The sequence below is a fragment of the Thunnus maccoyii genome, chromosome 19, assembly GCF_910596095.1.
Source record: "Thunnus maccoyii chromosome 19, fThuMac1.1, whole genome shotgun sequence".
Classification (NCBI taxonomy): Eukaryota; Metazoa; Chordata; class Actinopteri; order Scombriformes; family Scombridae; genus Thunnus; species Thunnus maccoyii.
This window is the reverse complement of record NC_056551.1, coordinates 18,968,970-18,981,786: the sequence shown is the minus strand read 5'-3', so window position 1 is coordinate 18,981,786 and position 12,817 is coordinate 18,968,970. Positions and strand designations below refer to the sequence as shown.

General features: G+C 38.1%; 2 protein-coding genes across 9 annotated transcripts in view; both read right to left on the bottom strand.

The window, feature by feature from the left end:
• LOC121886089 (macrophage mannose receptor 1) overlaps positions 1-1,194 on the bottom strand; it is a 19,621-nt gene extending 18,427 nt beyond the window's left edge. The window contains exon 1 of one of the 2 annotated variants that reach the window (XM_042396004.1): positions 1,112-1,194. In XM_042396004.1, coding sequence (XP_042251938.1) covers positions 1,112-1,172 — 61 coding nt within the window. In that variant the 5' untranslated portion in view covers positions 1,173-1,194. The remainder of the gene's footprint in view (positions 1-1,111) is intronic. The other variant, XM_042396005.1, reaches the window with a different exon arrangement.
• klhl8 (kelch-like family member 8) lies at positions 167-12,817 on the bottom strand. Of its 7 annotated transcripts, none has more exons than XM_042396013.1 (13): positions 12,686-12,817; positions 9,561-9,780; positions 9,220-9,281; positions 8,722-8,887; positions 8,246-8,566; positions 7,805-7,991; positions 7,355-7,498; positions 6,935-7,046; positions 6,340-6,508; positions 6,095-6,254; positions 5,371-5,572; positions 4,313-4,455; positions 167-1,361 (listed from the first exon to the last, which is right to left on the bottom strand). In XM_042396013.1, exons 2-12 carry the CDS (start codon positions 9,756-9,758, stop codon positions 4,332-4,334), a joined length of 1,845 nt encoding a protein of 614 aa, XP_042251947.1. In that variant the 5' UTR covers positions 9,759-9,780; positions 12,686-12,817; the 3' UTR covers positions 167-1,361; positions 4,313-4,331. The 7 variants fall into 7 exon arrangements, 6 of the variants coding, with proteins under 6 accessions (XP_042251947.1, XP_042251943.1, XP_042251948.1 ...); XR_006092674.1 differs by lacking the exon at positions 167-1,361 and adding an exon at positions 2,510-3,409 and having other exon boundaries at positions 3,584-4,455; positions 12,686-12,816; XM_042396009.1 differs by lacking the exon at positions 167-1,361 and adding an exon at positions 2,510-3,689.

Below are 12,817 nucleotides of genomic sequence, written 5' to 3'. Positions count from 1 at the left end.
ATGGAACATTAAGTGATGAGAGTTTAACAGTCAATTAAATATATATTAAATGCAGAGGTCTGTCAATTACATAGCTTTTAAATACCATAGAAATATTTAGTAAATACAGATGTGTGTAGAATTGATGCACCATTCCTACAGATTACAATTCATAATGGAAAATTTGCAATTTCACAGGCTGGTGAATCATTTGAATGCTGCACATCAATCATAAAAGTCCCATGACAGACATCCACAGTCCAGCCATGTCAGTCAACTCTCAGCACCTCATACAAAACTTTGGGTAATGTTTGACTTTAACAGCTTTTACAGACAATATAGAATCACATGTTTTGCACACATCCTTGATGGGTTGAAAGACCACAAGAAATCCATCAGATACTGAATTACGGACGCTAATTCTGCAGTTTGGATCTTGACTGGTCCTGGTTTAATATAAAATATACCAGAATCCTCAGCTAGTTAAGACATGTATGTATAAACCACAGATTATTTCCCTCTAAAGAGAATTGGCAACACAAGAGAATTTGATCAGTGATTAGACAAATCTTGTCAAAATGTTTATTTTACCACAGAAAGTAGTAAAGGATGAGTTAAATACATTTTGGCCCTGGTTTGGCCAAATGTAAGATAAATGTCAAATACATTCATGTAGGTGTGATCTTATAAAACAAAAAAAAAACAAAAAAGAAAGTAAAGTTTCTGTGTGAATACACTGCTCAGATTACTCCAGAATTAAATGTTTTAAGAGCTTTGTCAAGTTCCCGTGTCCTTCCTTTTATTAATTTTATGGCAAAGCTAAATATTCATGAGACAAGATTCGCAGGTCTGCACATCATGTGTAATGCAGTTTTCCTGATTTCCTCTAACCAACAGCACAAAGCACAAGTCATTTATTTAGTGTCCTCTTCAGCTGTCTCACAACAAAACACAACACATTAGATAAAAAGGTTTCTCTCCAGATTTGAGATGTTTCTGTTAACTTGTCTTTATTTTAAGGATTGCAAAACTAAAAAAACAGTGCTCTCAGGTGTTTGCTTTCTCCCTCTCAGGAGTCAAAAAAGCTTCACATATACAAGAAAAAAAAATGCATTCAAAAAGGGAGACTTACCACAAGCAAGAAGAGCAGCAAAGCTAAACAGCTGCAGAAGAATTCTTTGTCTTCTGTCCATTTTTACTTTTCTGTGTTCGGCTCTCAAGGTGTGTTTCTACACATCCTAATAGGTTTACGCTTTTCAGCAAACTCCCCTGAGCCTGGCAGTGTGTGTATGATGTGATGTGTTCTAGCTCCAAGTTCTCAGATCTCTGAGCATCTTCTCTCTGAGTTCACCTCTTTTCAGCATCCGTCCAGGGTCCAAAGACTGAAAGCAGTAAAACACAGATGACAAACACTTGACCTCTTCACTCATCTTCTACATTAAAACTTACGGTAGTTTACTACCACATAAAACTTCAATGATCAGAAACAAAGTTTGTCATTTAGATTCCACCATGTGCAATATTTCAATTTCATAAATCAGAAAATAACAATTATCAATAATTAACTATTTGACTACATATACTAAAATGAACAGATTTTCTAAAGTTAAAAACATTTTTTGTAATTATTCAAGAAAGAATATGGTTAAATATCAACTTTTTCTTGCATTTACTATAATCTTTGTATTTATTTTCTTATTTTTTGTTGCTGAATGTGTTACATAAATAAAATCGACTTACCTAATGAAGCATTAAAAGGCCTGAAATATTTCATTTGATACAATTGCTGTGCGCCTTTTCATTCTATTTACTTAATAATAATAATAATAATAATAATAATAATAATAATAATAATAACAACAATAATAATAATAATTGCAGAAAATAGCAGAATTGTGTGTGAGCTGTGCGGTGTCGGCCCTAAGCGCTGATATCACACAATGATTATAAAAACACACAAGAGGTTTCATACATTTTTTTCCCTAAAACATCACAAACTTTCAGGGTAGGTAAACAATATATGTAACTTGAACTACCTGGATGTTAAATCATTAGGACAGATCATCACATTTGACACAGTGAAACCACAAAGTCCAGAAGAAAGTTTATAACAACCACATGTCAACTGTCAATAAACTTTATACTGCTAAACCTCTGCCTCCAACTGTTACTTTTTAACTTGGTTTAATAGGATGTTACAAAACAATAAACACACAAATCAAATTCTCATTTACACGGTACGTTGCTAAGGAGACGCAGCTTGAGGATTTATCAATATGACCTGAGCGTATGAAATGTCTACTTTTCAGAAATAAGTATTTTATGAATCTTCATTGAGAGGTGTGTAGGGAAATGAACCATAAAAGTAACCAACCCCCACATACACTTTTGTCCAGAGCCTGGTGTGTATGTTAAAAGGGGTATTACCACAAATTTGATTGCTGAATGTTTTTGTTTTTTGGCTCCAGTTTATAGAAAACCAACATTTCATACACTGTTACCGAAGGAAAAGAAAGAGGAATCACACCAATGAACGTAAAACACAACTTTATTGTACCAATTTATATCAATACCATGTAAATAAAAAGCACAAGATGGAAGCAGTCAAAAGGAGGAAGAACAACACAAAGTACAGCAAGTTTACAAAAGACTGTATCTGGCTCATTTGCTAGCAAAGTTGGCAGCAACTTACATTTTGGTGTAAAAATGATATACCAGGTTGATAATATGCACTAGTATTAATACCAGTAGGACACAAACTGTGCAATAATATGTATTTTTCCTAGTATAAATGTAATTAACATTTCTGTTTTCAACCAGCCTAAACTGTTGCCAGAAATGTTCCTAACATATGGCAGAAATAGGCATTAATGTTAAATAAACATCTTCAACTTATAACACGTATAACATGAAATTCTCTATTTAGGACAAAAATATACTCAGACTTCACATCTATTCTAGGAAAATAGTGCACAGCAATGGATTAGATAGTGTAGTAAAGGATAATACCAAAGATACACCTATTTTATAATACAAAATGTCCATATATTAAAATATAACAGAACCATCTGCAGACACAAACCTCAGTTGAATCTCATACACATCTGAAAGCACTCTGATTAGGATTTCTGACAGTCCAGCTATCGTCAAACACAAATCTTGGATTGGAAAAATCTTTCCCTGCAAGTTTGAACAGACCTCTGTACAATATTGTAAAACTGAACAAGAACCGAAGAGGTGCACGGTAGCTCTGATCAGTCCTTGACTCAGGTGTGTAGTCGTCACACCGTTATCACTTCTGAGGTCAAGGTAAAGGTGGCGACTTGGGATTCAGCAGAAGGTTGGACCGCATTTGCAGCTTCTTATAAACGGCTGACACACTTTGTTGTGTTTGGCACTTGCAGCAGTGAAATTCCCTGGACCTGCCATCCTAACATGATTTGTTCAAATCAGTCTCAAATGATTGTTCAAACACAATAACAGGCAAAGGCCAGCTGGAAGTGCTGGGGTGCGATCCAGCACGGCGCAGCTGGAACTGCTGATTGAATCAATCTGAAATGCATCTTTAAAAAAGTCTAACTGCTAAACGGACACTTTCACTTACCTTGGTATAAGATCATCAAAGGAATCTTGGAATTGTACTTGACATCTTAACGTCCTATTTCATATTTGTTGATGAAAATGTTAGTGTTCTAACAGCACACGCTGCACTGCAAAAAAAAGGCATTGAATCCAGTATGATTGTGTTCAAATTACTAATTAGTCACATCTCTCTGCAATAATGAAAACAACCGCAGAACCAAAGAGAAATCTAGAGACAGTCTTAATGAAGAGACCTTTGAAATTCTTTCATACTGGCCCACGATAAAGTCCATGTTCATAATGTGCACATTATGTGAACCTAGTAGCTCTGAATTGTAACTATCCTCTCATTCTTAAGAGGTTAGTATTGAGAACAAGACTCAGCTACTATTTTCCCTTAAAGTCAGTAAACAAATGAAAATACAGTACAAAATACTACATCACTGATTGCAAAATAACACCAACAGAAGTCAAGAGTTTGAATGTGTCATTTTGTCAGACAGCTCAGAGAAGACATTAGATTTGTCAGATATGCACTTCAAGTCAGTAAAATCCCCCCAATATTTCTCAGTCACTGTAGAGACTGAACATCAGCCTCACTGTTAGTCACACACTGAAGGCTGATGTTCAGACAGTGTCAACAGTAATGTGACGTCGCTGGGTGGAGACGCTCTGTCACTGTTAGTGTGCTTTGTTGTGTTGTGTGCTTTGTGCAGTGATCAGATCTGGTGGTGACCAGGAAGTCAGTCACCTGGGAGGTGGAGCGGAGGTCACATGCAGTTGACCACGTTGCTGGACCCCTGGCCGACGTCTCTGATCTGGCTGACGTGAGATGAACAGACAGCCACTCCGGCTCCGGCACGGCAATGAGACACTGAACCCACCAGCTCCCATCTGAAGAGCAGAGATACAAATCACGAGAAAATTATACAATGACGTCATATTAACAGACTTCAAAAATACAACTTCTCCTTTGAGTTAGAACTGCAGAGTTCAAATTATTTTAATTAGAGTAGTATAATTATTCAAGTATGTGACAGGTTGAGAACTCTCTCAGTTTTCATGCAAACTAAACACACCTGGAGTTACAAGCTTCAAATGTGGATTGTTGTTCCGGGTACCATTAAATTTCCTCCAGTTTTTAAGCTCAAATAACATACTTCAGATTTTATTGACTTCACCCACAAATATTTTCTTTGTACTGTCATCTGCAGTCTGTTTGTTGCAGGGTTTCTGTATTTGTTTGAATTTTCTGTTTTTGCTTCTAAATACAGCATGTGTTGCCAACTGGTGAATATTCATTCATGTTGTGATTTCTAAAGATCCCTGCATTGGTCTCTCTCTGCCACTCTAATATCTAATATTCATATAGCAACAAACAGGCAAAAAAGGCAAAATGTGATTGTTGCACCATTTTTGTGGTCTTGTCTAATATATTATAGACAACGTTCTATAACTCTTACAGTATCTGAACCTTTTTTTCCATTTATTTACATTGTCTTTGTCAAAAGGACAAGAACTGAATACAAAGTGTTGTTAAACTCAACTCTAAAATTATTTATTTATTTTATTAAATTGACAACCAGCTGCCTTTCAGTATCACACTATATGTTTTGTATCTGTATGTTTTGTCCCTGCTTATTGAAAAAGCAGGGACCCGATGCCCGAAACTACCTACATTATATCCTGATGGTTTTTCACCACAGAAGCATTCCTACCATTAAAACGAGCTGCTTCATTATCACACACTGCACCTCCATACCTTAGAAACACATCACATTATACGACTTTCATTCATCTCCTCCTCACCTGTTCATTCGAGGCTCGAAAGCCTCCACTGTGTTCAGGTAGATGTTTCCATTGTGGCCCCCGACTGCGAACACTCTTCCCATTACGGTGGCGACCCCAACTCCACCACGTGGGGTGGTGAGCTCAGACATGTACTCCCAGCGTTGCATTCGTGGGTCAAAGCGCTCTACGGAGCTCAGGGGTGAGTTGTCATCAAAACCACCTTTAGGAAAGATGAGGGGAGCAAAATTATTAAAAAATGACAAGAAAATTCATCTTGTAGATATCACTTTGGTAAGAAAAAAACTTCACATGATGTTACCAGTCGAGCAGACACAAGATAAGGTGATTTCACAAACCCATATTAAACCACAGCCACTGACTAAGCAAAATGCCACAACGGACGTTTTAATGAACCTTGAATGACTCTTCAAATTCTAGTGGTACAATAAAAATCTCATCCTCTGTGAATCAGTTACGAGATATCTCTACAAAACATGAACTTTTGTCTTCCCTGATTCATGTATTTGTGTATAAAATTGCAGGGTGTCTACCTCTGAAGTCATGTGATCTGAGAGTATCAAAATAATAAAAACAAAAAACACAGCAAAATAATAATATTATTAATGAAAAAATACATCTTCCAACAACTACTCCAACTAACAATATGTGATTATCCAAGTGATCATATCAAAATATACCCAAGTGAGAAATCTCATCTGTCTAGTTTGCTTATTCCTCTCACCCACTACATAGAGGCAGCCATTGAGTTTGCTGACTCCATTTCCAGCTCGTCTCTGGCCCATCTCATTGACCTCTGTCCACTTGTTGAGGTGGGGGTTAAACCGCTCCACACTGGACAGTGATGCCACGCCATCATTGCCTCCAACTGCGTACACGTAACTCTGACAAGCAGAGGGTATAATGCAATGAATTGCAGAGTAGTTATCATATCAAACACTATTTATTGGATTTTGTCTCCAGTCTTACCCCCAACGCCACAGATCCCACTCCTCCTCTGGGCGTGTTCATCGGAGCCACAGCGCTCCAGCAGTCACTTTCAATGTCATAACGCTCCACGTCGTTGAAGCAGGAGTTGTCATCCAGACCTCCAATGGCGTAAATAGGACCACCAAGAGCTGCCAGGGCTATACCCCTCCTGAGAAACAAAGCAGAATATTTCTGCTATTTACCCAAGACTTTTAGTAAATGGTTCACTGGGAGAAATGCATGTTATGGTATCAATTCCTGAGTATTTAACAGTGCTGAAAACGACAATCTTCTCTCATAAGGAAATAATGAATTGTTAATTTAGGTGCAAACTAACAAAAGGCTCAACACAGCACAGTAAAACAGCTGTCAGAGTGTAAAGAACAACATGAATAATTTCTAGGCCTTCAATACAAACATAACATTCCATATTCAAATCACTTTGTTCAGCCTCGTGGATTTGGCCTCCCAGATAATCCTACTAGTTCCAGGAATTTCTTTTCTTCAGCCACCTCAGTGTAGTAGATAGATAGTCTTTTTTTGAAGTGCAGACTCTCCAGAAAGCCCCATTCAGTATGTTGCAGTGTCTGTGTACCTCTTGGTGTTCATGGAGGCTTTCATCATCCACTTGTTGGTGAGGGGGTCAAACATCTCCATGTTGCCTAAGTGTTCATTACCATCATGGCCCCCAACAGCATAAACTTTACCTAAGAAAACCAACAACAAACAGATATGAGGTTGAGTCTTAATGATCATGTGACCAGATCAGTGATGATCACTTCTAGATTCTGTGAGACCAGACTAATTAGGCCTTTTGACAAGTAATCTGTAATCCAAATATTGATTTCATCTGCTAAATAACCTCAGTAATACGCAAATATTAGTGCATTATTTTTATTTTCATAAAATGTCAGTATTACATGTCATAATGTAATAACTGAAGAGCAACGGGAACTTTCCAACCTGCCTTGTCTTTTACTTTCTGCAGTGTTATTATATATGGAGCACCTCTTACCTCCTACAGATATTACGCCCACGTGACGTCGTCTACTGTTCATTTCAGGGCCAAAGAACCAGCTGTTCTTAGTGATGGAGAAGCACTCTATGCTGCGAAATGGGTCACCAGAGCCCCCCCGGCCACCAACACAGAACAAAACCCCTGAGGAAATCATTGGAAACAAAAAAAATAGTTGTCGCAGTGAGAGAACATATAACTTACTTTATGACCACAGAACATTTTAAAAATATTTAAAAACTTTCTATAAATAAAAAGTTATTCTATTTTTGTAAATTTGCTTATGTTAAGAAGACGAGACTACGCCTTTTACACACATAAACACCCAGAGAAGCATTTGGTTTTATGTGAGTAGTTTTTAGGATAAGAATAAAGAGCTAAATGTTGCTACAAATGCCATAAAACCAGCAGTTACATATACAAAACAGAGCACCACCATATAAGTACAACCTGCAGTGTGTTTCCGGGGTACGGTACGGACTGAATACTCAAAGTCCAGCACCACCTTGTTGCTGAGGTGCAGGTGGTAGTTCCTGGCTTCGTCCATCAGGTCTCGACAACTCAGGTTACCTTTGATCATATCGTCCTTAGCCACGGTTCCTGTCAGGAACTCTACAGGGAGCAGGGGGAGCCGCACCTAAAGTAGAGAACAACATACAGAATATTGTGGTTGTAAAAGTGATTACATAAAGTTGTGAACATATATATAACACTAATTACTCATGCTGTTATGTAACTAAACGTCCTTGTAGTCAGTAAAGTAGGTCATTCTGTCTAACTTCACTAGACACAAACACAAAACTTGTGGAGAAATGAAGGGAGACATTCATTAATAACATTAATTTATCTAAGCTCAACCAAACTATACCCTCGTGAGGCAAACTCCCTAACCTGACACATGATCTGGTCCAGCCAGGCCTCGTGGTGCTGTGGGTTTGCTTTCAGCCATTTCACTGCTGCGTTGTACACCTGTGTCTCTGAGTGGATATTAAGCTCATTGGAGGACAATAATGTGCGTAAGTGCTGAGGAGACACACATGTGAAGTCCTCGCACTCTACCACCTCAGTGAAATGTTCGCAGGCATAGCGGTCGGCCATGTCCATCAGGTCCACACGATTGTGGCTCTCAGCAAAGGTACGAACTGCCAGGCAGTTGGTGGGGTGGAAGTGGGCCTTCATGTACTCACAGCAGGCTCTCGCCACCAACTCCACCTAACAGATTCAGACAGTAATAAAGATTTTACACACTGTCTCAAGGTCTTAGATAAAACTTTATAACTACACTTAACTATTCATTGAAAATGCAGTTCACGTAAGACAAGGAGAACAAAAAGCCTGCACTGCTTGTTGCACTTGTGTTTCTTTACCTGAAGGATGCAGGCAGCATAAAGCAGGGGCTGCACATTATCTACAGTTAATGTGAGCCTAGAGGAGTAGGCAAAATGTACCAGGTCCTGGATGGCATCACCATCAAAGTCCTTGATCTCTATCAGTTCCTGCTTAGCCTCTGACATCTCTGACAGGAACATGGCCCTAAGGGAAGAGATAGCCATTTAGACAAGAACCAGGCAGAAGTCTTCCAAATACAAGCTTTATGTTTCACACTTTTATGTTAGAATATAATCATGTAGATAATTTGTCACAAAAACAGTTTCACCCCAAATGAATAATATAAGACTCAATACTTTAACTACATGACACATGTATAAGTGATAATGACATTTTTTGATATATTAATTGTCTAATTTGATCTATTTTAGGCCAATCCACCAGTAAGAAAAAATAGTCTTTTATTTTTCTACATTGTACTGAAAACCACTATTATAGGCCTAGTTCAGAAAATAAAACATAAAAATGGAGCACACCTGAAGTAAGGGATAACACAGGCCAGCACCAGCTTGTGACATGGTATCAGCCTACTGCCAACCTACAGGAGAAACAAACACGGAATACATGTCTTAACAGAAAACAAGGCACACCTACATGCAGTATTAATAATCTCACCACAGTTTGACATTAAGATGGAGTACTGTGATATCAGCAGCTATTTAGAGATAGAAAAAGATAGAGAAATTAGGCTCACATCTATAAAATGTTCTTCATGAAATCACAACCTTCAACCTGACATGACTGAAAACACAGAGACCAGTTGAGACATAAATATAGGTCACAAATATCTCTAATACATCTCGACAGAGTGACTGACCTTTAGTGTGACATCACAGAGCTCTCCTACTTCGTAGAAATGCCGGAGGGAATTATGGAAGTCCTTCCAGGCCTCATGAGCCTCGAACACAAAGGACCCGTCAGGCTCGCAGTCTGCTTTCGATGCCCTGTTTCCAGGCCGCTTCTCTTTGGACTTCAGCTGCTTGGCATGGTCTGGCACCACATCCCCTGGTGCCATAGCTGGCTACAGGAAACAACACCTGAACAAAGAGATGAGAGGGTTGAGATATACCATAGAAGGAAATAGTTTACTGTAGGTGTGGGCAATACTGAATCAAAATTAATATTACCAAAATGTATATAGAATTATCTCATTCAGTGATGGTAGTTAGTAGAGCTACAACGATTCCTTCGATTGGTGGAAAACTCATCAACAATTTTGATAAATCGACTGATCATTTTAGTCATTCTTTAAGTAAAAATGCCAAATATTTGCTGGTTCCAGCTTTTCAAATGCAAATATTTGCTGCTTTTCTGTGTTTTTACATACTTAAAATTTGAAGACTTTTGGGTTTTGGACTGTGTGTCGGACAAAACAAGACTTTTTAAGACATGAACTTGAGCTGTGGAAAATTACAACAGGCATTTTTCACTATTACCTGACATTTTATAGACTAAATGATCAATCAATAAGTTCAAATGGATAATGAAAATAATCATTAGTTGCAGGCCTTGCAGTTAGCACTCTGAATTATATCTTAGAAAGTAATACTCATGTTCATTCCATTGAACCAAATGTTATCTTAGTGTTTCACCAGAACAACATTCTGTAATGGTAAAAAAATAAACAGCCTCAAGTATTTATCATCTAACTCACTAATCAAATTTAATTTGCTCTAATTTATGTAGACAGAATAACAAAATCTGGATATATAAATGTTGTTGTGATACAATTATATGAAAACATAAAAATATGAAACCAGCCCTCACAATTTTCTCTGCCAATTGCAATTTATTTCAAATAGAGGCCACAACTTGGTTCAAATAACATTTTACAGGCTTCAATGGAGGAAACAAAAAGGAAATTAGTGGTGGGGGATATGGCTTGCCAGCTGAGCAAGTTTGGTCAGTATTCCTCCCCCCTCTCTCAGTGTCACTTCCCCTTTACTCATTCAGCAGTGACTGGAGGAAAATGTGAAAAGAAAATAGGACAAGCAGATACTGCGCTAACATAACACATTCAATCAAAATGCTACAAACACTAAGCAATCCAACCAGTAAAATTCCTACCTATTGCCGAATCTGAATCAGATGAACAATCTTCACAGTTTGTGTCTCTAGTTGAGAACAGAGAAACTGAAAGCAGACAGCCAGAGGCCAAAACTCCACCCACACCTTACAGATGATGCACTGTCTTTCTTTTGAGCTATGCCTCTGACACTGAATAGACTCAGTGTATCACCCCCTCATCGCCAGTCCTCTCAGCTATAAGAGCAGAAAAACACCAAGTCCCATCATACGCACTGGTGATCAAAGGCTCCTTCAATATCCGTTCTACTTTGTAGAACTTGCGGATAGGCTTCATCTTTGAGACTGTTTGGTTTCTCAGCACATGGACGGATTTAGTAATATCCACTTAATTCAAAGTCAGATCCAAGATCAGTTGAAACACTTTCACAGCCTTAAGATGATAACATCCCCAGACTGTGTTGTATTATTTATTAGGAGTAAGTGGAGCGAGAGAGTCAATAATTTAACAACAGATGTATTGCACAACTACTCAACTCCACTGAAGACAAAGTGAAAAACACTATGTGCAAACAGCGACCTCTTTTTAAATCTAGCAACGTCTTTCTATGCGTCTATGTGTTTCACTCTGAGTCCACCATACAAAAAGAAAAGAAAAAAAAGACTCCCATTAGGCAACCAGCATGCCTCAAAGGCACAAAACATACACAGAAGACGGGTATGCTCTCATGAGAAGCCACTGTTGTCATGTCAATTTACTCCACCCACTTGCAAGAGGACACAGCAACTACACATACTGCTGCCAAATACTGCTTACCCTTTGATCAGAGTATTGTGAAAGTAATTTACCACTAATGACCCCGCTCCCTGCACGCTGTATAAATATATTTCCGTCACCACCTTCCTTTCGCAAGAGATTGAGGGTGAAGCGTCTTGTGAAAGATGACTGATAAAAATCAAGTAGACTATTTGTTATGCAGTCTCTTGGGTGTATTTTTACACTCATTTAACCTTTTGGATAATAATGTATTTTTTTCTGTCATACATGCATTTTTTACAATTCAATCTTTCCCAGCACTTCGCTAGATTGTTTTGCCCCTCTCTATAACTATGTAGTAGATATTACATGAAGTCTGACAGTAATCCTGGATGTCCATCTTGCACAAGCCTAACTTTAATTCTAATTTACCAAAGTAGCTCTACTATGTCCCAGACATTTGAGACACTCAGGTATAAAAGTGTGCAAGCTAAATGTTCTTGGACATGGCCAAAATATACAGTGTAGTGAGTAATAAAGATGCTTGAACAGCTATCATTTACCCCTCTAGGACCACTGCATGCCAACACATCATGTAGCTAAAGGATGCTGATATTTAAGATACCATCGTTACTACAAGTATGGCACCAAGCTGTTTAAGTATACAGCTAGTGGCTTAAAATGTTGTCTAAAATAATTATGAAGAGGGGTCGAGGTTATCTGCGTTTAATACCAAAACGTACACACAGTCATTACAGTTAGCACACAATATGAGGCACAACAGTCGTTAAAATATGGAATAAAATTGGCAACCGCACGTCAACAGTTTGTGAAGCAAGGCGAGCTGGGGTATGAGAGGTTAACTTACCACATTCAGTATTCACAACATTTACACGTTTCTCTCTTAAAGAAAACAGACAAAATACAACACTACAACGATAAATGTTCACGATAAAGATATCTAATTAGCCCAACGGTAGATTAACGGTTAGCTTGTTCGCTAAGCAGCTAGCATCAGCACGAGAGCTAATCTTAGCAGGCAGGAGACGAAAAAGAATTAAACCCTCAATTTAACGAAAATACTACATGTAGACAGATACAAATTACTATAAAACCTTGCTTATTCGTTACAATAGATGAAATGTATTTAATTTGGATACCTCATGTCGCAGGAAGAATTAAAATGCCGGCTTGGTTGAAAGAAATGTTTGGCATTTGCACGTTTGTTGTGATTCCAGGTGCTTCATGGGTATTGTAGTTGTAATACATCCCATTTTAGCAACAACCTCATG

Coding starts and splice junctions, on each gene's coding strand:
- klhl8 (XM_042396013.1), bottom strand. CDS start 9,758: ATGGCACCAGGGGATGTGGTGCCAGACCATGCCAAGCAGCTGAAGTCC. Junction 8,567..8,721: donor ATGCTGCCTGCATCCTTCAG/GTAAAGAAACAC, acceptor TGAATCTGTTAG/GTGGAGTTGGTGGCGAGAGC. Junction 7,499..7,804: donor ACCCCGGAAACACACTGCAG/GTTGTACTTATA, acceptor TGATTTCCTCAG/GGGTTTTGTTCTGTGTTGGT.